The 27,308-nt window shown below is 40.4% G+C and overlaps 1 protein-coding gene across 8 annotated transcripts in view; it reads right to left on the bottom strand.

Moving 5' to 3' along the window:
* The window catches only part of ralgapa1 (Ral GTPase activating protein catalytic subunit alpha 1), a 337,589-nt gene that overhangs the window by 106,989 nt on the left and 203,292 nt on the right, over window positions 1-27,308 (bottom strand). For all 8 annotated transcript variants that reach the window (XR_005946224.1, XR_005946225.1, XM_041213937.1 and 5 more), the window contains 4 exons: window positions 26,603-26,671; window positions 26,376-26,510; window positions 23,688-23,871; window positions 3,266-4,130 (listed from right to left, as the gene is read on the bottom strand). Coding sequence is in view for 6 of the 8 variants with exons in the window: in XM_041213937.1 (XP_041069871.1) it covers window positions 3,266-4,130; window positions 23,688-23,871; window positions 26,376-26,510; window positions 26,603-26,671 (1,253 nt within the window). In the remaining 2 variants the exon portion in view is untranslated. The remainder of the gene's footprint in view (window positions 1-3,265; window positions 4,131-23,687; window positions 23,872-26,375; window positions 26,511-26,602; window positions 26,672-27,308) is intronic.

Below are 27,308 nucleotides of genomic sequence, written 5' to 3'. Positions count from 1 at the left end.
GTAAAATCATGTACAGATAGCAAAAGAAAAATGGGAGAGGAGGGGGGACGTGGCCAGATGGCGAGCGGAAGGGGTGGGGCTAGGTAGGGAGGGCAAGAAGGCAAGACCAAGGTGGGGGAAGAGAGAGAGAGAGAAAAAGAGAGAGAGAGAGAGAGAGAGAGAGAGAGAGAGAGAGAGAGAGAAAAAAAGGCTCTTCAACAATAATTAAAATCTGGAGGAACTTACATTTTTAAAAATAAATTATCAGTGTCAGCAGGGTTATTCAGTAGTAATTAAAACTTCTAACTGCACTGAACACATACACACACCCCCAACCCCCCAGTTTGTGGGGGAGCAGGGCAAATGTGACAGCAACTTCCAGATTTCTGTAGTGTGCGTGTGGACGCCAGAAGTTGCCGTCTGTTTTACTCCACAATACAGAATCTGCTAGTAATTCCTAGTGTGATTTTTACTGCATAACTTTTAAGCAACTGACCAAGTGTTACAAACTAAGCAAAAACAAAAGTAAAAATCAACTATATCAGTCTCCTTAACAGTCTTAAATAGAGGTAATCATTTCCATTATTTCCATGAACAGGATTTAAACACAGGTTACGAAGACTGTCAGACCTGTACCTCAGGAAACAGCTCCACAGAAAAGAGTAATTTGTTTATAACTGATCAGTCACAGATCCAGAAAGCCCAACAAAACAGATGTCTAAACATGTTACAGCAGAAAAAAAGAGTCACTTTGAAATAGCATTTTTGTCTTGTATATAGACAAATCATTCCATTATAATTAGAACTGAAAAGTTGATTTGGCACTTATGAATGAGTAGCACAAGGAAACATTTTATAATTCTTCCTATTGGAAGAATGGCTGCTACATACCACAAATTCAAGAAAATGGCAAAGAACATTAGTCTGCATATTCAGAGCTTTTTTTCACTTATCCTCCTTTGGGCATTAACTAGGTGCTACAGGTATCAGCAAACATTAATGTTAAATACATTATAACTTGTAAATTACAGATTGCAAGTGTTTTAACAACTGTGTGCAAGAGGATTCAAGACGCTACAGAACAAAAAGGTCATGGAGGGTTTTGAAACCAAAGATTAGAATTTTAAATTGAGATGTTACCAGACTAAAAGTCTACATAGGACAGCTTGCACAGAGATGACAGGTGAACTAGCCTTGGTGTGAGTTAGGATATAGGCAGCAGAGTTTTGGATGAAATCAAGTTTATATAGGGTAGAAGGTGGGAAGCTGGTCAGGAGAGCATTGGAATAGTAAAGGACCAAAGGCATGGATAAGGGTTGCATCATATGAGCTGAGTTAGGTGTAGATTTGGGTGATGCCACAGAAGTAGAGACAAGTGGTTTTGGAGATGGAGCGAATGTATGGTTAGAAGCTGTGGAAATCAGACTGATTTCTTTCTGCAATACAGCAAAAATATAGCTCTGAATTTCCTTGAAGATATCCCACAGCAGGTGTTTCATATTATATTTAGCCAGTCATACATTCACAGGATTTAAGGCAGCATTTCTCACAAAAATATTGCTGTCAAATAAACACAGGCAATGTTATGGGATGCTTCTAATTGAATGAAATGGCCTGAGAAACTGACTGATCTGCTCCAACTTTTCTGATCAACAAAAGGGTTCAGGAAATAAATGCTTGCACTGACAGCAAGCAGGAATGCTTCAGGACAAAATGGCAATAATGATTATGTTGTTCTATATTAATGTAGTAAACAAACTTCCACAAAAGGGGTACTCTTATACTAAGCAGTGCTGGTACCCCTCAACAAGGAAGAAATTACGTTTGAAGGGTCTAGCTTTTCATTGCCATTTTGAAAAATTGCAGACTCTGCTGCTGCTTCTTAAAATACTTGTAGCCTCTCCTGAACCAGTCTACAAAAATAAATGCTTCCCATCAGAGGGCTGCTGTAATAGCTGCAGCTAGAACTCCAGTGGAAATAATAAACACTGCCATGCCATTCTGCAGCTCCAGGAATTAAATAGATAAATATCCTGTTGGTAGGTTTCCCCTACTGGTGAAAGAAATTGGAGGATGATTGCTAACTCTTAGACTAGAGTGTTATACAGATGTTCCTGTAATTCTGGGGGTATCCAGTGAGCTCAATCCATTTTGGGAACAGGTCAAGGGGGCAGATTAAGTATGTCAGGACATACCCATGCGATTATAAACCCAAATAAAAAAAAGTGTGCTGGAAAAACTCAGCAAGCCTGCCTGCATTTGTGGACAGAGAAACAGAGTTAACGCATTGAGACCAACATGGCCCTTCTTTGGAGTCATGTTGGACTTGAAATGTTAACTCTGCTTCTCTCTCCACAGATGCTGCCACACCTGCTGAGTTTTTCCATTTCTATTTTTATTTCCAAACTGCAGCATCTGCAGTATTTTGCTATTATGACTATAGTCCCAGCTAGCTGCAGAGAGAATTGGGTAAGTTGCTTGTTATTGTGTGGATAAGATCTGGAAGAATTGTTACAGTCTGGGATCCGAAGTGTTTAATCAAAATTTGTGCCACAGTCTCATTGTTTGTGCTGTTTTAACTTGCTTGGCAGTTTCCTAAAAATGACTGCAAAGACCATATGATGATTATTGCCATAACCAGCTAAACATGCAGACAGCCATTAAGAGCATAATTTTCTTGGTATTATTTATATGCACATCCTACAAAGGGGAGTATTGCTTTAGCTTTCATTGTAAAGCTTCATCGGTTAGCGCTGTAAAGAAAGAATAGGCTGAGCAGCTGGAAGAGAATAAATTTTACAAAAACAAAAAGGACCTTCTCTGTGGGTAGAGTGAAAGCCTGTTCCAATACCATAACAAGAAAACATGAGATGAAGGAACAGAATTTGTCTGGTAGTGCATCACTTGGTGTTTTGTATTATGTTAGTTCATACTACATTAGTTTGCCTACTCTATCTAAATCATAACATTTTGATCTGTCTAACCATGTGGCTTCCTAAGAACCAGTCAATCATCTCTGCAGTGTGGGACAGATGATTAAAATGAAAAATGCATTTTTGGAAGTTTACTTTTGTTGCAAAATTTGATATCTTGAATACATAACATTCAATTTTAATATAAGTTATAGTAACCTTGCAAGTCCACATCTCATTTTAAATGCATCAGAAGCTACTAACAAATGTGGACGGTCTGAAAGCATCTTTCAGAAGTGTGGAGATTAGAACAAAATGGACAGATTTCTAATTAAGTGTACAATTGTTTAAAATTTAAATCTCTTCTATCTTACCTGTTATCCCATGAATTCATGCCAAGAATATTCAGCAGCATCCTGCAATAGTAAAACACAGACTGAGGCTCCTGTGGGCATGGTTGTTCCTGCTCCATTGCTTTCATATTTAGGTCATTGCCATTTTTCTCCACAAACTCCTTCTCTTCCGTGTACTGTTTTAGAATCGCATTGATTACATCATTTTCCTGTTTCTCTGAAATACAAACAGGAGGGGGAGCAGGGATATTAAGTTGCACACCAGCTCTCTGGAGGCACTCTGGACTGGTGGAACCCAGGTACTGCAGCATCTCATCCAAGGCATCTTCATCATCACGAATTACATCCCAAGATGGCACTATTTCCCTGCACCTTCTTTTTGTTTGAGGTACCAAATATTCCCTTAAATCAACATCATCAGTTTCTGCCTCATTGAAGACAGGTTCAACCATCTGTTCTTCTTTATGAAGATTTGTGAACTTGTGAGCAATCTGCCTTTGTTGACAGCAGTGAGGTGGTCCATACAGAATTGCAGAATCCCAGGAGTATTTACCAGATATATCACGCACCACAACTCTAACATTTGAGGTAGCTGTTGAGAGTCCAGCTGACATCCCTCCTCCTGGGATGTTGTCCTCAACAGGGATTTCCAGGTATGAGATAAGGGTGGAACTGTTCAACACAAAAAACTGGAGATTGGGATTCTCAAAAAGTTCAGGGGAAAGCTCAGTACAGTCAGTGAAGGGATTGTCATGGTTCTCACTTATCAAGCTGGTCAGCATTGCTGGACCACCACTCAATGGATAATGACCAACATGGTTCACCAAATGAATTATCACAGTCCGGGCAGCAACTGAAATCAAACCTTGCTGGATGCGGCTCCTCACTGTAAAATATATGAGGGGGATATGTTGTAAAAACATTTTTCTGAATTGATTGCTAATTTTAGTAAACTTAAATAGTAAATCATATTTAGCTCAATTTGAACACCTTCTAAGAGACCTTGTAAAGACCACTTGGTCAGTCTGAACTGTGGCTATAGGACCATTTTCAGTGGATTACTTTAGAAGAATAAATTGCATTGATAACATTAGGATCATAATAGTTGCAACAAGAATTACAGTACATGTTCACATTCAAGGAGTCGGCCTAAATTCTCACACATGAACACTATTCATTTTAACTCCAAAATTGATTTAAATTCTGGTCTGCGTAATGAGTCAGAAGACCTTTTTCTCCTTAACACCTAGGTTTCAATCCAGTGAAGATGGAAGATCTTCTCTGTTAAATGTATTTGATCTGTGTTATGGCACGGCTAATAGTAAATGCCAAGCTGCCCAAATCCCGGGGGAAATTTGAAACAGCTGCCAAAACAGTTTTTGCACTTTGTATGAGAAGTTCTGAAATCAGTAAATGATGTTCCCGAGTAGCTGTGAGGATTTTATTATAGGGTAAACGTTTATTAAAATAATAAAGCAAAAAAGATTAAAACCCAAGACACTTAAACACAAGAATGGTTTCACACAGTAAACAGTACTTTAAAACAGTTCCATAAGATCTTAGCTTAACTGCCCTCAGAGCTAACCTTCTCCCTTTCTGTTCAGCAACGATCCTTATAGATTTTAGAATCAATAGAATCCTGGTAATTTTTACCACACCATGCCTTTTACCTTGGGGCGTCCTCTGAGGCTGACAGCAACTGGGTCTTCAGGTCTGGCCTTGCTCACAATGTCTTCTGGAGTTCTGACCAGCCACCCTGCCGTCTTTTGAGAGATCTGACCAGCTATCCTTGCCTAGGCATCAGTATTTCCTTAAATGCATTCCTTCCCTTTGATCTCTCTATTATCTCAACCAGTCTCTTCAGAAATGCTTTCTTCCCAGAACTGATTAAACTCGTTTTGTTACCCTAGCTCTTAGACTTGTAAAAACAAACATACCCTATCTTTACCTTACTCATACCTTTTACAATCTGCATACCTTTGAACTAAAATAACTCAATTCAAAAACACTCTTGTTATTGCTTTATATAAAATTCTGATGGAAGTTCCTCTTGGTTCATTAATATAACAAACCCACTTCTTACTGTTGGTTTTAGACTCGTGCAGTCATTCTGGCTCTTACTCCAATTACCCCAACCACCTGTCTTCCAGTACATAAGAAAAATGACAGTGATATTAGCCGATGAAAAATATTACAATTTCTTGTTTTCTTGACGCTGTTTCAATACAACACACAAGAGGCTACATTACAAAACTAACTGACAAACAGCATTCGAAAATGTGTTAAAACTAGAACTCTGCAGGTTACAGAAAGAAAATATTTAATTCACCTAGCTCTGAAAACCTCATTTTCATAAACTTGAAATGCTAAAAATGTACTTCATTTTAAAAAAAATCATTTCAGTTGCTTCTCACCTTTGACAGAGAGCTCCATTTCTGGCTTAATACAACCACATTAAACATAAAACACAAACAGAACACTAAAAACTCCTGCTTCTGAAGCTTTAGCTATTCTTATTACTCCCTAAATCAAACTGCTTATAGTCTGTTTGATTTTCAGGTGGCTATTTTATTACTCGTTTCTCTATCCAATTTCCTGCTAACATAGCAGGTTTCAATGGGTGACAACAACCCTCAGATGGTGGAAGTTTTAAGTTAAGAAATTACATGGACTGCTATAATTGATTTTCTAAAGCAGAAGGATTGTTGGGTAAATGACAATTTCAAAAGCCAAATCAGTGATCTAATGGAGAATTTGGCATGTTAAACAGGGCTACAAGGCCTCTCTGCAGGGCACACAAATCAACTCAACATTTTTTTTTAATGAGGTCATCTGAGAAATAACATTTCAAGGTCAGGAAGAGGCTATTAGAATCTTAGTTGGAAAAAATTAAAATAAAAAATCCAATATACTGGGAGTTCGAGCAGGGGGAATGCATCCAAAACCTATGTTTTCAAGAAAAAGATAAAGACAAACTGTTGCACATCATATTAACCACTCTTATTACTTAAGCACCTGGAATTCCTCTCCAAGCCATTCACCATCCTGACTTGGAAATACATCACTGTTCCTTCACTGTCACTGGGACAAAATCCTAGAACTCCCTTTCTGACAGCACTGTGGGTGTACCTACAGCACATGGACTTCAGTGGTTCAAGGAGACAGCTCACCACCTGCCCAAGAGCAATTAGGGATGGGCAATAAATGCTGGCCTAAGCCAGCGACGGCAATATCCATGAATGAATTTTAAAAATTGTGGAAGGCTTTGTGAATGTCCAGAATAGAGCAACAGTATCAATAGCACCAGATGATACAAGAGAACATTGTAATTAGGATTTGCCAAAGCTAAGTTTGATCTCCAAACACCATAGCTAGTACAACCTCAAAGTGGCTCCTCTTCATTGTAGGGGCAAGGATCTGATAGCTCTTTTGAGGAAGTAACATTTTTGGATGCAGAAAGTTTAGTGGATGTGGCATTCAACTGATATACCACAACATTTAGTGGATGTGGTATTCACACAAGAGGCTATTGGAGAAGTTTATGGAATTATGGGGAAGTTGCAAACTGATTTAAAACCTGGTTAGAAGGAAGGAAAGCAGGAGTTAAGGGCAATCTCTTAACAGCTCTATTAAAATTGAAGTGGTTGGTATGAGTATGAGGGTCACTTGCTAGGCTGCTATTTGTTTGTCTGTACTTAATTGAGCAAGGAAGAATCAACCACACTGCTGTCAAACAAGAGTCACATTTCAGTTAAACCTGAATATGCTTGTCAGAATATTAGTTGTCAAGTTTCTAGTTACCTGGAAGCTGAATGGCCACTTGCCCCATGAAGCAAGAAAATTACCATTTATTAACTTCTCTGTTCTTGTTCTCTCTGGATGCCTCTAAATAATAATACATTTAAATGTGCAGGATTACTCTTTGAAACGGTGAAAGCAGGGCTGGCCTTCTGAAGCACAGCTGCCCAATTGTTCTCTAAATTTTCTTGGCCAGTATGCTAACTGAAGAACTTGGTTTTGTTCAGCTAGTAGTTTTTGCAGAACAGTTGAAGCGCGTGAGCGACAGACAGCGCTGCATGGCTGCCAATGAGTGTTGAAATGTGCAATTTTGGCGAACTGGGGTAGTGTAGCAACATCTAAATGTATTCAGCCTTCATGTTAAAAGATCAGCTGAAACAGGTAACTGAAAGGAATAGGGTGCTATTGTTATAAAAGGAGAGATGACAGAATGCTGGCCATGAGGCAGAGGCCTACTAAATATGTCTGTACACCACAGCATAAGAAAGGCAAGAGAGCAACACTTAGAGATTTGCTGATTCTTTTTGCTGCCCAAGATTCCTAATACATCAGTACTGATAAAATAGAATGGTTTACAATTGACGAAATAAATTGGAGCAGAACATCAGAAAGAGAACATTCCGGTTAACAGATTGTCTCCCTCTTTGAGAGTGTAACAGTAGATTTACTTTGTGGAATAGTTGGATTGCAAAACCCTTTTGAAGCTATTCTCCTAGTTTTGGCAGTGAGTGTATTCACTTTGAGTGCTGATGGTTCAGGACCTCAAACTTATTTTCAAAAGATTGTACGCTTGTTTTATTAATATTGCATAAATTTTGTTTCATGTGGCAAATATGATGACCTAATAGCCACAAATGTGATGAGTATCAAAATACTCCAACAACATTGGGCTAGAGGGAGTCTGGACGATACTGTATAGGAGGCATAGTGATTAAATCTTCAAACCAAAGGAAGCTGCAAAGAGATATTACTGAGATGGTGAAATGGGAAGAAAAGGTGGCAGATGGAGTTCCATGTCAGAAAGAGAAATGGCATATTTCGGATAAGTCCATTTAAAAAACTATTAGAATACTGGGTTTTAAGACAAGAGATTGCTGAACATAAAAGTTGAGATGCAATGGTAAATCTATATAAAACCTCAGTAGGAACAAAATTGGAGTAGTGTGTGCAGTTTTGGGCTCCAGACGATAGGCTATTTAGGCAATAAAGGTGGTTACAAAGCAGATTTCAAGATGCTCTCTGGTATATTTAAATAGATAGAAACAAACCATTTCCAGTAATTGGAAGGTCTAGAATGAGAGGACACAGATATCATTAAATACAAGAGAATTAAGACAATGGACAGGGAAAAAAAAACACCTTTACAATAGATTTAAGATTCAACATTTAAGGACTATTATGACCACCACCGGTGTTAATTGCTGGGCAAACCAAATCCCAGAGAGAAACTTGCATTATGAGCCATAACTTTTTTTTTTCTTTGTATTCTAAAAACGAGAAAACAACGTACTTATCTCAGTAATAAGAAGTCCAGTAACACTTTTGGTGTTTAAAAAGTTAAAAGTAAAAGTTTAATTAATAAGAATGAAAGAAAACTTAAGCAAACAAGATTACACTTATGCAATTAATATCTTACAAAACATCCCCAAAAGAAAACTCTACTTGGTCAAACCCACAAGTAAACACCTTCTAGGCAACACCCCCTTATAGATGTTGAACCATAAAATCCAGTAATATCACACAAGGAAAACTGCTGTTTGAAGATTTAATCACTATGCCTCCTATATAGTATTGTCTAGACTCCCTCTAGCCCAATGTTGTTGGAGTATTTCAATACTCACCAAATTTGTGGCTATTAGGTCATCATATTTGCCACATGAAACAAAAGTTATGCAGTATTAAAGACAAAAAAGGCATACCACATGACCTCTACACTTTCACTCTGCGGTGGAATCCACTTCAGAATAAAACTGCTTGTTGCAGCCCAAGATTTTTCTGGATGGCTGGTTCAAATGGCATCCTCTCCCAGCCCAGAGCTCCAGCTATAGTTCAACAGCTCAAACAGCTCCAGCTATCTCGATCCTAAGCTCTCCACAGTAACTCTAAAAGATCTTTATTCCCTTTCACCTCCGGGTCCATTGTTCCCACACCTCCTTGAAACTCAAATCCTTCCAAATTTAAAATCTTTTATGTCTATATCTTGTCTTTGCTTTCGGGTCAATAAAATAGAATAGCCCCACGACTATTTACCTATGGAACTCCTGCAAGATCCAAACATGTTTCTTCTAACTTCTGACTGCCCTTTGATATTCAACAAACTCTCAACTTATCTAAAAATGCAAATGTTAAATCTAACCTATATACTTGTACCTCAAACTTAACCCCTCTATCCTTTTCATGTTTCAAACTCCCCAGACAATCTGATTCCTATCAATCTCGTGCCCAACTTAATTAAACCACACACACAGACACCCACCCTTCTTTACAGAACACAATACTCCCCAAAAATATTTTAAAAAGTAACATCCATTCTCACAGAATAGACTAGATAGATTCTTGAAGGAAAGGGGAATAATAATTAAATATGAGAACATGGTAGGCACGTGGATTATTGCTTACATGGAGAATAAACAACACAATGATTGGGCAGACAGGCGGTTTCTGTATTGTACTGTCTTTGTAATTCTATAGCATTAGTTCTTGGATATGGGTGGATCAACTGATGACTCAGCTCAACAGGCCCTACAAGAGATGATTGTAGGGGATTAGTTTTTCCACCAATTAACTACGAATGAATGGAAAATCTAGCCCAGGTTCAACAACAGATATGAAATCCTTCGCAGCTTTTGCACAAAACCAAAATGTAACGCATACTGTGAGCCACTAAAAGGTATATGCTTCTATTTGTGTTTGACATTGCACCTAGAAAAAATAGATCAAAAACTTCACACAATGGGAATAACAATGTAGCTGGAGAAGAATGCTTGAACCCAAACTGTATGAATGCTTAGGAAGTACGCCTAAAAATATTCATCACAAGGAAATTCTGTTGAGAACAGGAAATGACAAAGACTGACCGCTTCACCTTAGAGTAGGAATATCAGCTATGCCAGTAGCAATAGTTAACTTCATCAGGGGGTCATTTTTACAGAACAAAAAAGTTTCTAACAAAATAAAAATTGAAATATATTCAAATATATATTGGATGCTAATGAGAGGTCACAATAAAATGTTGATTTTTTAGTTTGCTTTTCTTTCAAGTATTGCAATAAATAATTACAAGAGAGTCAGAGTTTGTGTTTGAACTCTTATTTTTTCACTTCTGCAACCTGGGTTTAATAGTGCTTAGATTAGTAGCTTGGTAGTACAGAGCTTCAGTGTTGCTGAAAAAAAAATGCTGTTAAAGCTTTTTGTCTTGCACTCATCAGGACAGTTCGCAAGAATACCAATAGCAAAGGCATTAGTTATGCATTACAGTTCTTTGAAGAGAGTACCTAAGAAGGACAGCATTCCAATAGAAATAATCTACATGGATTTTCAGAAACAAGATTCACATAGGAGGCATTTAAATATTAAGGTATGTGCAATTAATGGCAAATCAGCTAATTAAATCGCAACTAAAAGCTTCTGGTGAAAGGGTAGTGATCAATTAAGCTCCATTAAGATCTAGGCCCCTTACTATTCAAGCAATTCGTGAAAGACATTTATGAGTATATTTGCCAGTTAACAGTTCCCTGGTGCCAGCTATGTGGCCAGATAGTACTCTGAAAGCTTCTAATCAATGAAAATATATGGGCCACAGTGGGAGCAATTGGGTTTTTGTCAAAGCAAGGTTAAATTATGAACCAGGTACATAATGAAGGAGTGAATGTGAATAAAGTTGGAAAATGAAAATTATTCATTGTTAAGTATCCAACTAATCCCAAGCTATCAACAAGGCAATCACTTATTCAGATACATTCCAAAATAATTGAGTATCAAAACAAATTACTCTGTATACAGATAAAAATGATCACCTTTGAAAAATTATGGACAATTTTCAGTACCTTATCTGCAAAGTAACACAGATGATGAAGAGCTGAAAATTGATCCAATGAATTAGAGATTTAAATTATGAAGGTGTTCTACTTGAACTGAATTTGAGGGGAAAAAAATTGGATGAAACAGTGAGCTTGGTTGATAAAATAATAGCCCAAACCTTCCGAGGTGCAGTAAGTACCGCTGTATTGCAGCTCCACTCCTACTTTTCTGCACCATGACAGAGCTCTGCATTTCTGGCAGGATCATCCTATTCCAGTTTCTTCAGAAATGTGGAGTGGTCTTCCATCGAACTGCTGCCTCCTTCCACTAGATTGTCGGTGAAGGAGGAGGGAGGGAAGCTCTGTCGTGTGCAGAAAAGTAAGAGCGGAGATGCAATACAGTGGTAATTACTGCACCTCGGAAGGTTACCAAGCTCATAGTTTCATCCAATCTTTTTTTCCCTCAAATTCAGCTCTGGTAATACATCTTCACAAGCCTTTTTACAGCGCCAGCTGACATATTCTGGTAAGTGTTTACTAACGCACTGAAAAGCTTTGGGGCATTTGAACTGCCTTTCAGTGTTAGTGAGCGAGCGGGCGGGGGAGCTTCAGGTCAGTTTGGGAGGAGTGGGGGTCTAGTGTGAATGATGGAGAAGTGGGGGGGGAGGAGAGCGGAGGTGTCAGTCATATTGCTACCTAGTTAAGCTAGGATTTACCGGTCTAACTTTTTTTGGGTAACTATTCAGGTAAGTACATTGGAACCGTTTGAAGTTTCCGACCCAACTCTAAGTTGGAGACTGTTTTGGAGGATCCCAGGAAGAGGAGAATTGCACGTTGGAAGTTCAAACTTCCCGGGCAATTTCAATGGAGTCACTGCAATGGAACTTCTGACGGGTTGCAATATGTATCTCTGTATCTGACAATACGGACACCAGGTGATCTGGGCCAATAAGTATAAAATTAACAAGCAAAGATTTCATTTATTTTCTCTTCGCCAACCTCTGTGGTGGATATGCAGTAAAGGTTCCAGCTAAAGCAGTTAATGCTGTGGGAATTAACATTTTTTTTAAAATGAAAAAAGATTGGCTCAAAATCTGGTTAGGAATTAGGGTTGCACGTATAAGTAAAAATAGAGATGTGGAACAATATTGGTTTTTGAGCTTCTGAAAGCACAAATAAAGGATAAGTGAAAATGAAAATGTAGAATGTGAAGTGAAATTCATGTTTTAATTTTTGGGGGAAGGGTAACAAAATTTTGGGAAGACGATTCCGCAGAAAATTAAATTTGGGTGGAGCCCATGAAAGAACAGATCTGAAGGAATGGGTTTGACAAACTGATAGGCACTTTATGGTTGTAGCTTTTGTAACTCAACTTAGTTCAAAAATATGCTTCACACATTCCTGGAAGAACAAATCATATGGATGCGGTAGAAAAGGAACACTGAATTCTTCAAATATAGCAAGTTTTAATGTAATTTTGGCACATCAGATTGAACGAATCCTATGGCAAAGTCTAAAGGTAATTTAAACAATACAATTGAAATACATTTAGAATATTAAAAGATTCTATCTCGCATAAGTTTTTGTAGCATTTATTGAATTCTCAATAGATCATTTCAAAGGTAAGAATACCAATAGTTAGTACAGACGTCTTTTCAAACCCTCTTGATTGTAAGCCTGTAGATGATTTTCTATATTTTGCTATCAGGACATTGCTTTTGACAAATGGCCAACTACCTTGCTTCTGTGCTGCTGCATTTAGTAATTACCTCTTATCCTACTGACAACTATCAATCATGCTTGTTGAATCCAATGCCGAGCTTATTAGAAGCAGCTATGTTTAGAGGACTTTGGCACTTCACCAATGGTTCAAAACTGCTTGAAAAGAACTAAACATGCTTTGGACAATGCAGTGATGATTAGTAATTTTTGTTCCAATGAAAAGCATCACGTAGATGCTATAAGCAAGAAAAATCACCTGCTGTTAGCACATAGCAAAAGGGCTCAGCATTTATCTAATCTCTAATACCATTTTTGTGCCCTGAAGGAAACTCAACATGAATAGTGAATAGCACTACATAAAGCCCATCTTACAGATATTGAACTCATCTGTTTCCATTTTGTTTGCTTCCAGACATCAGGATCTTCTCTCTCCAGAAATATATCTGGAGGGAAAAGATCCAGTTACATAGGTATTAAGAAAAAACACAAAAGTGGGATAAATTCAAAATTACACCACTCAACTATGAAGTGCCAATCACAATTCTAAACGCCAAAACAATTGAAAGTTAAATTGAATATTAAAAATAAATTAAGGTGCAAATATATGATTAATTGACAGGTGCTAATATATGAATTTCCATTTTTGTTCAGAGATTACTAAATGTTAGGCATATTTTAGATATCAGAGTCCCAAGATTATTGTTTCATGAAAGTACAACGTATTGAAAATATGAAAATGCACAAATTGTTGAACTCTGCAGGGCTACATTCTATAAGCATTTATGTATTCTGTACCGAACTAAGCATTCAAAAGAGTGAAAATCTATTTTAAAAATGTAATTGCAAAATGCTGGGGCATGAGCAACTCCTTCACAGCAAGAATTTTGGACAGCTTACTTATCGTGTGCACTGCATGAAGATATGAAACAAACTGAAACGTTTTAAAAGTATAAAGATAGTATTTTACTTTGTTCTTAAAATCAATATGGAGTTTGTACTAAAATAATAATGCATCTAAACAAGAAAATAAATCTCTGGAAATAAATTTTCTGCAAAGGAAATAACCAACTGAAAATTACTTGGACTTCAAACAAATGAAAGCGTAAGATGCCCTCTACTGACAGATAGCTGTTATATCACTTAACTAAACTCAACAAGAAGGGAGGGAAGGCTAGATGAAGGCAGGAACAGTGTTATGCTGTTCAGCCCATCCAGTTCTGCCATTCAATGTGATCACGGTTCATACCATAACTTTATCCACCTGCTTTGGCTCCATATACTATTATATCCTTGTCTGGCTAAAAACCTATCATTTAAAATTATTTAAGTTAGCAGCTACTGCTTTTTGTGGGAGTGCTTCATACTTCTTTCACAGACATTAGACGACTGACCTGTCGTTGCTTGGTATATCCACTACACCTTTTTTGTACTGTCAAATCTCAAGGGACAACCTAAATGAGCATATTAACCCTTAGCTCATGCTAGAAGAATTTACTCATTCATACAAATCTGGGTTTCTGGGCTGCCAATGACTACATGGCTGACATACTATTGGGCTTTAATGAGTTTCATACATTCTATACTGACCTGCTATCAGCTTTAAAATTGCAAGTGAGAAAATAATTCACACCCTAAAGTTAAATTTGAAAAAGTTGTTAGCGTATAAAATTTCACCAGCTGAGAAATAAAGCTTAGAGAAAAACTGAGGGAAAAGAAGAAAGTTTGGGGATAAAAAACTATAAACTCAGGGCAAGCAGCAACATCACTGTTATTCCAGCCTAAGTCCATGTCTGATTACCCTATCACAGGCTTTTCCCACTACCAACTGTTGATCCCCTTAAAGGGCACTTTACTTCCCATGAGAGAAAAACAGTGCTATTAATGTGTTTAGAAGCCTTAACTCTGTGTACCAGAGTTATCAGTCAGGCTATATTTTAAAGATAAAAACAGAATTACCTGGAAAAACTCAGCAGGTCTGGCAGCATCGGCGGAGAAGAAAAGAGTTGACGTTTCGAGTCCTCATGACTAGTTCTGTCGAAGGGTCATGAGGACTCGAAACGTCAACTCTTTTCTTCTCCGCCGATGCTGCCAGACCTGCTGAGTTTTTCCAGGTAATTCTGTTTTTGTTTTGGATTTTCAGCATCCGCAGTTTTTTTGTTTTTATATTTTAAAGATGTTAAATGATCCAAATTAACTGTTTCCAGGGGTGGGTGCGGCGTGAGGGTTGGTGGTGGTGGTAGTGGTTTCCAATCTCTTTCTTGGTTTGTGAATTTTTTACTTGTGTCATACAGTCCTGTGCTCACTGAAGTTCACGTTTAGTTATTTTGACATTTCTCCCTCAAACGGGAATGAGTTAACTACTTGAGCATAAATGATTAGTCATCCACAGCCTAGGAGTCAGCCTGGTGACTCGGATTATTTCTATCAAGTCTAATTTCTTCTTGAGAAATTGGATGACCAAAGCTGAAAGGCATATTGTACAAGTTTCTCCACCATTAATATGTACAGTGATCTCGCCATTTACTTGTGATCCCATAACCACTAACACCGGGTCTGCTATAGTGATTTACTGGTTTATAAAGTCCAGATGTGTTCAGTGTATGCTTCTATCAGAGCCATGCCAGATGGCTTTCATTACCAATGTATTCTAAATAAATAAATGAGCACTGGCTGGTCACACAATCACTTCCCCACACCATGTGTGCGCACTCTGGGGTTTGGGGGGCAGGGAAGAGTGGAGGAGAGGAAGAGTGGGAGGGGGGGGGGGGGGGCCAGAGGGGAGATGCAACACACGCCCACACTCCTCTCCCCCCTCCACACTCCACCCCCCCTACACACACGCCCATACTCCTCACCCTCCCTCACACACGCACACTCTCCTCCCCACCCCCCATCACACACACACACACACACACACACACACACACACACTCTGCATGCCGGCAACGAAACCAAGGAAGGTTTTTTTGCTAAACTTGACCGAGCTCTGTGGTGTCCCAAAGGGGGACAGGCTTACCCTTCTCTTACACTCCAATGCCAGAGTTGGAAGAGAATCCAATCTCTGGAATGGAACTATTGGCAGGGAAGGAATTGGAAATGTCAACTTCAAAGGCATTCTTCTCATTCCCAAAAGCTCAGGACATGGGCTTATCATTATCACTACCCTGTCCTGCCAGAAGAACAAGCACAAAATGTCAAGGCAACACTCACATGCAATGGCACCTGACTGATTACGTCGACTGTGCCCAGAATTGCAAAGATGTCTGCACCACCTACCTCTTTGTTTGAAGTAGACAAAGTTTGAAAGCCCAATTACCCACCAGAAGAATAAAGCCATAAGATCCCACAGTTTTAAATGAACTTAATTAATTTTACTATACAAAGTCAGAAAATTAAAACCATTTACAATACCTATCTTATACTCTAATATTCAGAATTAACATGAGGTAAATATGAATTAACAGGCAAACTGAACCTTTATGAACCTGTACATATCTGTATGACCCGATGCAGTTGGTAAAGTGGAGTTATTTAAAAATCCAAGAGGGAAACTTTAAACAACTGTCATAACCTATAATTTTAAGTGTTATGTTTGAAATGCAACTCTAAATTCAGGAATCAGACCACCAGTTCTCAAGGTTTTACATTAAACTAAAGGAAACATTTTATTAATTTACACAGATTAAAATAAATATACACATGGCTACAAATTACTATCATATCTTTTAACAAATTCCCAAACTAATCTCCAATAAGGCAATAGCAACCTATAGACTTAGCCAAACACCAGGCAAAGCATTTTCACCGTACGAATTCAAAATTTGATTCTTTTCATTTGGCTCCTGTGGAACCAGTTGGATGCTTAACGCTACTTTTTGATCTCACATTGCCTCTGCTCTGCACACCTGAAAACTGAAGTTATACCTACCACTACCGATTGTCTCACCAGCCTCTTTGAACTTCACCTTTTAACATTGAAGCCCTTTTCATAGTACCAATTTTATTAGTAATATAAACATATTGCTTGGTAGCTGCTAGATAGATGTCAATTTTCACCCTATTCGTGAATGCTCTATTCAAAAAATGCAAATGCACCCTATCTCTCTTACATATCAAAACCAGCACACATCAAAGCACCCAGACTAGCTGGCTTTAATCCAATTAAGATACACCCACAGACTAAACATCTATTTTAAACGAAAAATATTTTCCAATAATATTATAGACATTAATAGCTTCATGACAACACCACACTGCACATTAAATGGCAGATGTGAGCAAGGCAGATCGCAGGGTTTTCTCAGCAACCCATCCAGGCATCAGTGATAGAGTCATAAAATTTTGGTAAAACTCCATCTGCCTCAGGAGGGATTTCAACTCTTCACTTTCGAAAATCTAGCCTCTCAATTCATTCAAAATGTGGACTGTCTCAACGACTGTTCACCCCTTGATGATTCAATCTCTTCTCCTGAGACTGCATTCCACAGAATTCACAAAGCTGCACTCCCACCTCCAATTACCGGCACAATTCCAACTCTTTTGTAGGCTGCTAACTTCACTAAGCTGGCACTGCTCTGGGTTCCTTCGAACTCTGGTCTTCCAGCTGCACTGAGCTATAAATGGCTCCAGGAATTCTTCCGAGTCCAAACCTCTAGCACAGAACCAACCACCTTCCTCCACCTTCTCAGCTCCCCAGGGCTTCTCTGACCCTGAACTGCACCAAATGGCTCCCAGGGCTTCTCCATGAGCTGCAAACTACACAAGGTCGAAACTGCAACTAACCTCTCCCAGCAAACACACAGATAAACTGAAACCAGAGAACCTTCTTAAGCTCTACCCATTTCCATGGCAACGTGGCCTCTCAGGGTTCATTGAATGTTTTCAACTTAATTTAGCTCTAACCTCCAAAACACATCACTCTGAACTGCACTACTTCGCAAGCAGTGTAGACATCACGTCTCCAGCACTCCACCACTCTATGCTGTTTTAGGATCTCACCTTTCTAGCTGTTAACCCCTTAAGTCAACATGGCTCCAACCATTTAAACGTAATAGACTCCAAGCTCTGCTTTAGGTGCATTTATCCCACCTTCTACATTAAATCTTTAATCTGCCCAGAACTCTATGTTACCTTCAAAATATGAACATGAACCATGAAACCATCAAGGGGTAAGGGGAGAGAGTGGGAGCATGGCATTGAGAGAGGATCAGCCACAATCACATTGTATGGTGGAGCAGGCTTGAAGGGCCAACTGGCCTCCTCCTGCTTCTATTTTTCTATGTTTCTATGTCAAAGGGTATAGGAGCACAAAAGCAAGGACATTATGATAAACCTGTATAGAACACTGGTTCAGCCTTAACTGGAGTAGTGTGTCCAGTTGTGGGCATCACACTTTAGGAAGGGCAAAGAAACATAGGAAATAGGAGTAGGAGGCCATTCAGCTCTTTGAGCCTGCTCCGCCATTCATTATTATCATGGTTGATCATCCAACTCAATAGCCTGCTCCTGCTTTCTCCCCATATCCTTTGATCCCTTCTGCCCCAAGAGCTATACCTAACTCCTTCTTGAAAACATATAATGTTTTGGCCTCAACTACTTTCTGTAGTAGTGAATTCCACAAGCTCACCACTCTCTGGGTGAAGAAATTTCTCCTCATCTCAGTCCTAAACGGTCTACCCCATATCCTCAAGACTGTGACCCCTGGTTCTGGACTCCCCCACCAACGGGAACATCCTTCCTGCATCCACCCTGTCTAGTCCTGTTAGAATTTTATAGGTTTCTAGGAGGTCCCCCTGATTCTTCTGAACACCAGCGAATGTAATCCTAACCGACTCAATCCCTCCTCATATGTCAGTCCCGCCATCCCAGGAATCAGTCTGGTAAACCTTTGCTGCACTCCCTCTATAGCAAGAACATCCTTCCTTAGATAAGGAGACAAAAACTGCACACAATATTCCAGGTGTGGTCTTACCAAGGCCCTGCATAATTGCAGCAAGACATCCCTGCTCCTGTACACAATTCTCTTGCTATGAAGGCCAACAAATCATTTGCCTTCTTCACCGCCTGCTGCACCTGCATGCTTACCTTCAGTGACTGGTGTACGAGGACACCCAGGTCTCGTTGCACATTCCTCTCTCTCAATTTATAGCCATTCAGATAATAATCTGCCTTCCTGTTTTTGTTACCAAAGTAGATAACCTCACATTTATCCACATTATACTGCATCTGCCATGCATTTGCCCACTCATTCAGCTTGTCCAAATCACACAAGCATCTTTGCATCCTCCTCACAGCACACCCTCCCACCCAGCTTTGTGTCATCTGCAAATTTGGAGATGTTACATTTAGTTCCCTCATCTAAATCATTAATATATATTGTGAATGGCTGGGGTCCCAGCACCGATCCCTGCAGTACCCCTGTAATCACTGCTTGCCATTCGGAAAAAGACCTGTTTATTCCGACTCTTTGTTTCCTGTCTACCAACCAGTTTTCTATCCATCTCAATACACTAGCCCCAATCCCATGCGCTTTAATTTTACACGCTAATCTCTTATGTGGGACTTTGTCGAAAGCCTTCTGAAAGTCCAAATAAACCACATCCACTGGCTCCCTCTCATCAACTCTACTAGTTACATTCTCGAAAAATTCCAGATTTGTCAAGCATGATTTCTCTTTCGTAAATCCATGCTGACTCTGTCCAATTGTGTCACTGTTTTCCAAGTGCTCAGCTATTAAATCTTTTATAACGGACTCTAGAATTTTCCCCACTACTGATGTCAGGCTGACTGGTCTATAATTCCCTGCTTTCTCTCTACCTCCCTTTTTAAATAGTTGGGTTACATTAGCTACCCTCCAATCTGTAGGAACTCTTCCAGAGTCTTTATAAGGTACTAGAGAGGGTGCAGAAAAGGTTCATGAGAATGGTTCCAAGGATAAGGAACTTCAGGTACACAGACAGACTGGAGAAACTGGGACTGTTCTCCTTGGAGAACAGGAGGTTGAGTAAAGATTTAATAAAAGTGTTCAAAATCATTAGAAGTCTAGACAGAGTAGAGAAGGAGAAACTGTTCCCATTGGTGAAAGGATCGAAAGCCAGAGGACACCTACTTAAGGTGATTGGAAAAAAAGCAATGGCATTATGAGGAAAAACTCTTTTATGCAGTGAGTCATTAGGATCTGGAATGCACCACCCAAGGGCACTGGAGGCAGGTTCAATCATGGCTTTCAAGAATTGGACAATTATGTGATGAGGGAAAATTTGTAGGGCTACAGGAAAAAGATGGAGAAGGGGCACTTGGTGAATTGCTCTTGTAGAGAGTTGGCACAGACATGATAGGCCAAATGGTCTCCTCCTGTACTGCAATCATTCTATGATTCTATCAGAATTGGGAAATGCATCTTTTGAAAATAAAGTTTCAAGTTATTTATATCTGTGCTTAGGTAACAGCAGTGTTAAACAAGAAAATAGAGGATTTTTTTTTCAAAATCAAAATAAAACTGTACACAGGTGACACATTAAACTGCTATGGGCAAGATTTTAAAAAATCTGTTCTTGAATTGTGGGAAACAGACAAGGCAGCATTTATTATAAAAACAAAAAAACTGCGGATGCTGGAAATCCAAAACAAAAACAGAATTACCTGGAAAAACTCAGCAGGTCTGGCAGCATCGGCGGAGAAGAAAAGAGTTGACGTTTCGAGTCCTCATGACCCTTCGACAGAACTTGCGTTCGAGTCCAAGAAAGAGTTGAAATATAAGCTGGTTTAAGGTGTGTGTGTGGGGGGCGGAGAGATAGAGAGACAAAGAGGTGGAGGGGGGAGGTTGGGGGGGTGTGGTTGTAGGGACAAACAAGCAGTGATAGAAGCAGATCATCAAAAGATGTCAACGATAATAGTACAATAGAAAATTAAAGTTGGTGATATTATCTAAACGAATGTGCTAATTAAGAATGGATGGTAGGGCACTCAAGGTATAGCTCTAGTGGGTTTTTTTTTTATATATATAATGGAAATAGGTGGGAAAAGGAAAATCTTTATAATTTATTGGAAAAAAAAGGGGAAGGGGGAAACAAAGGGGGTGGGGATGGGGGAGGGAGCTTACGACCTAAAGTTGTTGAATTCAATATTCAGTCCAGAAGGCTGTAAAGTCCCTAGTCGGAAGATGAGGTGTTGTTCCTCCAGTTTGCGTTGGGCTTCACTGGAACAATGCAGAAAGCCAAGGACAGACATGTGGGCAAGAGAGCAGGGTGGAGTGTTGAAATGGCAAGCGACAGGGAGGTTTGGGTCATTCTTGCGGACAGACCGCAGGTGTTCTGCAAAGCGGTCGCCCAGTTTACGTTTGGTCTCTCCAATGTAGAGGAGACCACATTGGGAGCAACGGATGCAGTAGACTAAGTTGGGGGAAATGCAAGTGAAATGCTGCTTCACTTGAAAGGAGTGTTTGGGTCCTTGGACAGTGAGGAGAGAGGAAGTGAAGGGGCAGGTATTGCATTTTTTGCGTGGGCATGGGGTGGTGCCATAGGAGGGGGTTGAGGAGTAGGGGGTGATGGAGGAGTGGACCAGGGTGTCCCAGAGGGAGCGATCCCTATGGAATGCCGATAAGGGGGGTGAAGGGAAGATGTGTTTGGTGGTGGCATCATGCTGGAGTTGGCAGAAATGGTGGAGGATGATCCTTTGAATGCGGAGGCTGGTGGGGTGATAAGTGAGGACAAGGGGGACCCTATCATGTTTCTGGGAGGGAGGAGAAGGCGTGAGGGCGGATGCGCGGGAGATGGGCCGGACACGGTTGAGGGCCCTGTCAACGACCGTGGGTGGAAAACCTCGGTTAAGGAAGAAGGAGGACATGTCAGAGGAACCGTTTTTGAATGTAGCATCATCGGAACAGATGCGACGGAGGCGAAGGAACTGAGAGAATGGGATGGAGTCCTTACAGGAAGCGGGGTGTGAGGAGCTGTAGTCGAGATAGCTGTGGGAGTCGGTGGGTTTGTAATGGATATTGGTGGACAGTCTATCACCAGAGATTGAGACAGAGAGGTCAAGGAAGGGAAGGGAAGTGTCAGAGATGGACCACGTGAAAATGATGGAGGGGTGGAGATTGGAAGCAAAATTAATAAATTTTTCCAAGTCCTGACGAGAAAAATTTATTAATTTTGCTTCCAATCTCCACCCCTCCATCATTTTCACGTGGTCCATCTCTGACACTTCCCTTCCCTTCCTTGACCTCTCTGTCTCAATCTCTGGTGATAGACTGTCCACCAATATCCATTACAAACCCACCGACTCCCACAGCTATCTCGACTACAGCTCCTCACACCCCGTTCCTGTAAGGACTCCATCCCATTCTCTCAGTTCCTTCGCCTCCGTCGCATCTGTTCCGATGATGCTACATTCAAAAACGGTTCCTCTGACATGTCCTCCTCCTTCCTTAACCGAGGTTTTCCACCCACGGTCGTTGACAGGGCCCTCAACCGTGACCGGCCCATCTCCCGCGCATCCGCCCTCACGCCTTCTCCTCCCTCCCAGAAACATGATAGGGTCCCCCTTGTCCTCACTTATCACCCCACCAGCCTCCGTATTCAAAGGATCATCCTCCGCCATTTCCGCCAACTCCAGCATGATGCCACCACCAAACACATCTTCCCTTCACCCCCCTTATCGGCATTCCGTAGGGATCGCTCCCTCCGGGACACCCTGGTCCACTCCTCCATCACCCCCTACTCCTCAACCCCCTCCTATGGCACCACCCCATGCCCACGCAAAAGATGCAACACCTGCCCCTTCACTTCCTCTCTCCTCACCGTCCAAGGACCCAAACACTCCTTTCAAGTGAAGCAGCATTTCACTTGCATTTCCCCCAACTTAGTCTACTGCATCCGTTGCTCCCAATGTGGTCTCCTCTACATTGGAGAGACCAAACGTAAACTGGGCGACCGCTTTGCAGAACACCTGCGGTCTGTCCGCAAGAATGACCCAAACCTCCCTGTCGCTTGCCATTTCAACACTCCACCCTGCTCTCTTGCCCACATGTCTGTCCTTGGCTTGCTGCATTGTTCCAGTGAAGCCCAACGCAAACTGGAGGAACAACACCTCATCTTCCGACTAGGGACTTTACAGCCTTCTGGACTGAATATTGAATTCAACAACTTTAGGTCGTAAGCTCCCTCCCCCATCCCCACCCCCTTTCTGTTTCCCCCTTCCCCTTTTTTTTTTCCAATAAATTATAAAGATTTTCCTTTTCCCACCTATTTCCATTATATAAAAAAAACCCACTAGAGCTATACCTTGAGTGCCCTACCATCCATTCTTAATTAGCACATTCGTTTAGATAATATCACCAACTTTAATTTTCTATTGTACTATTATCGTTGACATCTTTTGATGATCTGCTTCTATCACTGCTTGTTTGTCCCTACAACCACACCCCCCCAACCTCCCCCCTCCACCTCTTTGTCTCTCTATCTCTCCGCCCCCCACACACACACCTTAAACCAGCTTATATTTCAACTCTTTCTTGGACTCGAACGCAAGTTCTGTCGAAGGGTCATGAGGACTCGAAACGTCAACTCTTTTCTTCTTCGCCGATGCTGCCAGACCTGCTGAGTTTTTTCAAGGCAGCATTTATTGTTCATCCTAAGCTGCATCAAGGGTCAACTTAAAGGTTGGGGACCACTTAAATGCTCCATGAGGAGATGAACTAGTTATTTATTTGCTAAATAGTAATTTTTTAGCCTATAGATGATCAGATTTAGGAATTAAATTTCACAAAATTGCCTTGGGAGATGGAACCGTTGGCCTCTGGGTTGGTAGCCAATTATGATAACTATGCAACCATACAATACTACAAGATGCACCTTCATTATTTGGAAGGATTCTAATACAAGTTTTTGGTTTTTCTTGGTACATACCCTCTGTGACAGTTTGGAGTTTCGATGAGCGCTCAGAGTCAGGGGAGTGCAAAGGTTCTGGTTCTTTCAAGCTTTCCAAATGTAAGAATGGATCATATTCAACAGAGGCTAGATCTGATAAGTTCAGAGGAAAGTATCTAGGATTACTTAAGTATTGAGCTCCATAAACACAGCCATGCAGCACCTGTTGACAAAAGACAGCAAAGATGGTTTACAATTAAAGATCAAAACTGACTACTGAGAATGCTACAAAACAGTGAACTCTCTCACCACAAATGATCATATGGGTTCATTTATTAAATTACAGCAAACCTCTGCCACCACCTCCTCCTTCAGGTACCATGCCCTATGAGAGCATTGGTGATCCATGGATTGGTCCATGATTATCCTTGACAAAGTACTGCAGTAGCTTGCCGTTGTGTTCAGCAGTATAGCTGACCAGGAAACACACCCGCTCTTATCACCTGCCATTAGACATATTGGAAGGATTTGCAGGCTGATAATCAACCTGTTTGCACCTTTTGTGGCCATCAAATCCTTAAGTGGAACTTGAACCCAAGCTTCTGCACCAGAGGTAGGGATGTTATCACTGCACCGCAAGATTTCACTCACTGCAAACCAACTTATCAAAAGGAAAAAAGAGGGAAGAGTAGTCTGTGTGGATGGAAAAATAAATAGGACAAGGGAATATTTAGGACTGATTTTTATTTTATTTATACATTTGTTATTTGATCAAGCACATTTGAACTGATTCTCAACATTGAATGTCATCTTGAAAGAGGCAAGGGTAATTATTTTTGAAGAAGAAAATTGTAATATTGCACTTGCAACCTGGTTAAAGTAACTGGAGGGAAGGCAAAAGATAGCAAAATAATTGGTAGGAAGTGAAATCTTAAACTCACTTTAGGAAGGAAATAAGAATTATTTTGTTGCAAGTGAACAAATAATCAGAACTGGCAGCATCGGCGGAGAAGAAAAGAGTTGATGTTATCCGCATTCAAAGGATCATCCTACGCCATTTCCGCCAACTCCAGCATGATGCCACCACCAAACACATCTTCCCTTCACCCCCCCATCGGCATTCCGTAGGGATCGCTCCCTCTGGGACACCCTGGTCCACTCCTCCATCACCCCCTACTCCTCAACCCCCTCCTATGGCACCACCCCATGCCCACGCAAAAGATGCAACACCTGCCCCTTCACTTCCTCTCTCCTCACCGTCCAAGGGCCCAAACACTCCTTTCAAGTGAAGCAGCATTTCACTTGCATTTCCCCCAACTTAGTCTACTGCATCCGTTGCTCCCAATGTGGTCTCCTCTACATTGGAGAGACCAAACGTAAACTGGGCGACCGCTTTGCAGAACACCTGCGGTCTGTCCACAAGAATGACCCAAACCTCCCTGTCGCTTGCCATTTTAACACTCCACCCTGCTCTCTTGCCCACATGTCTGTCCTTGGCTTGCTGCATTGTTCCAGTGAAGCCCAACACAAACTGGAGGAATAACACCTCATCTTCCGACTAGGCACTTTACAGCCTTCCGGACTGAATATTGAATTCAACAACTTTAGGTCGTGAGCTCCCTCCCCCATCCCCATCCCCTTTCTGTTTCTCCCTTCCTTTTTTTTCCAATAAATTATATAGATTTTTCTTTTCCTACCTATTTCCATTATTTTTAAATATCTTAAAATCTTTTATGCTCTCCCCAACCCCACTAGAGCTATACCTTGAGTGCCCTACCATCCATTCTTAATTAGCACATTCGTTTAGATAATATCACCAACTTTAACACCTATGTGTTCTTTTGTTCTATTGTTGTTGACATCTTTTGATGACCTGCTTCTATCACTGCTTGTTTGTCCCTACAACCACACCCCCCCTCCACTTCTCTCTCTCTCCGCCCACCCCCACACACCTTAAACCAGCTTATATTTCAACTCTTTCTTGGACTCGAACTCAAGTTCTGTCGAAGGGTCATGAGGACTCGAAACGTCAACTCTTTTCTTCTCCGCCGATGCTGCCAGACCTGCTGAGTTTTTCCAGGTAATTCTGTTTTTGTTTTGGATTTCCAGCATCTGCAGTTTTTTTGTTTTTAAATAATCAGAACTTCCAATTAAAGGAAATTAATATACAATTGTTTACTTTGTGGATAGAGGTCGATTGCGCTTGCAGTGTTCCCGAAAAAAAATTACAGAATAAAAATAGGTTGACTCAAATGGAGATTATATGAGTTTAGAAAGTGAACTCAGACAGGATCATTCCCACTGTATTCTCACACACACAGACCGTAATTGTGTCACAAGTCTAAACAAAATTAACTACTGAGCATGAGGCTCAAGATGCTGGCAACATTTCTCAAATCTATTTTAAATTTTAGGAATCTCCTCCTGTCTAAAGAGAAATTCAGATCCAAACTGACGACATTTGCAAGATGAATGAGTCAAATTCAACAGAACTTATATAAGCACAGTGATTGGGAGAGTAACACTGAACCTCAGTTTTGAACTAAATAAAGAACAATTTCTGAAAAACAAAATCGTTGCTAGTCTGAAACAAGTGATTTCTCAGTATCAGATGTTTGCCAAAGTAATTTTAAGAGTAATATTATCACAATGCAAAAATCTCAAGAAAAACAGTATAGCCATTTAAATATAAATTTAAATATTTATTAAAATATTACTTAAGTATACCTTGTAAATACAACTGAGAATGGATTTGTCGGCATTGTCCTTATCTTGTCCTGCAGCTTGGACAACCTGTAGCAGGGTTTTTAAAGGTAGTACCATGCACCAATCCAAAAGGCAAAGCAATAGGGATACTACTAGCTGTGAAGGGTAAGGCACAAAACAAAGTTAATAAAAGCTCAAACTTGTAAACATTCCCCTTATTGCTCGTGTCCAATTGGCCCTGGGCATACCCTTTTATCTTGCTCATGTGGCGATACCTCTGTACCGGGTAGCAGATAAGTAATTGTTGCCATCAATATCTATATGAAAAAAAACACAAGTAAAGTTCATGTTAGAACAAGCTTTGTCTTGGCCATCCAAAAGGGGCAATAACTTTTCCAGAACCAAGTAAATACAGTCATAGGAATGTAATTATGTTTCATAAGATTTTTTAGCAAGTTCTCTCTTGGAAAGGGGATAGCGAAAAAAATAAGTTTGTTCTGGTAGTGCTCATAGTAGTCAGAGGCCTGCAATGGAGGTTTCTGATGTTATTGCGATTCATGCTTTATTATAATAAAGTAAACTTACAGAAGCAATATAACTGGCCAGATGCATTAATCATATTTAGATTTACTAATTGATTTCCTGTAGTATTGCATATGGATAGTGAAGATCAGGGCCAGAATTTTCCTGTCGGTGATTTGGGGGCGGGGCTTGCTCACCGACGGGAAAATGATGCGGGAGGAACCCCCGACATCATCCCGATCCCTTTAAATCTTTTGGGAGGCGGGGGGACAGCGAAATCAGTTGTCCATCCACCGACTTGTCAATGGCCAATTGAGGCCACTGACAGGCTAATTAAAGTAATTAAAGGTCCTGCCTGTCCAACCTTAAAGCTGGCGGGCAGGCCAGGAGCCCCAGCGTGCTTCTGATAATACATTTTCCTTTTTATAAACT

Source organism: Carcharodon carcharias, chromosome 20 (genome assembly GCF_017639515.1).
Source record: "Carcharodon carcharias isolate sCarCar2 chromosome 20, sCarCar2.pri, whole genome shotgun sequence".
NCBI classification, from domain to species: Eukaryota; Metazoa; Chordata; class Chondrichthyes; order Lamniformes; family Lamnidae; genus Carcharodon; species Carcharodon carcharias.
The sequence above is the reverse complement of the archived record's forward strand: the minus strand, read 5'-3'. Positions and strand labels throughout refer to the sequence as shown.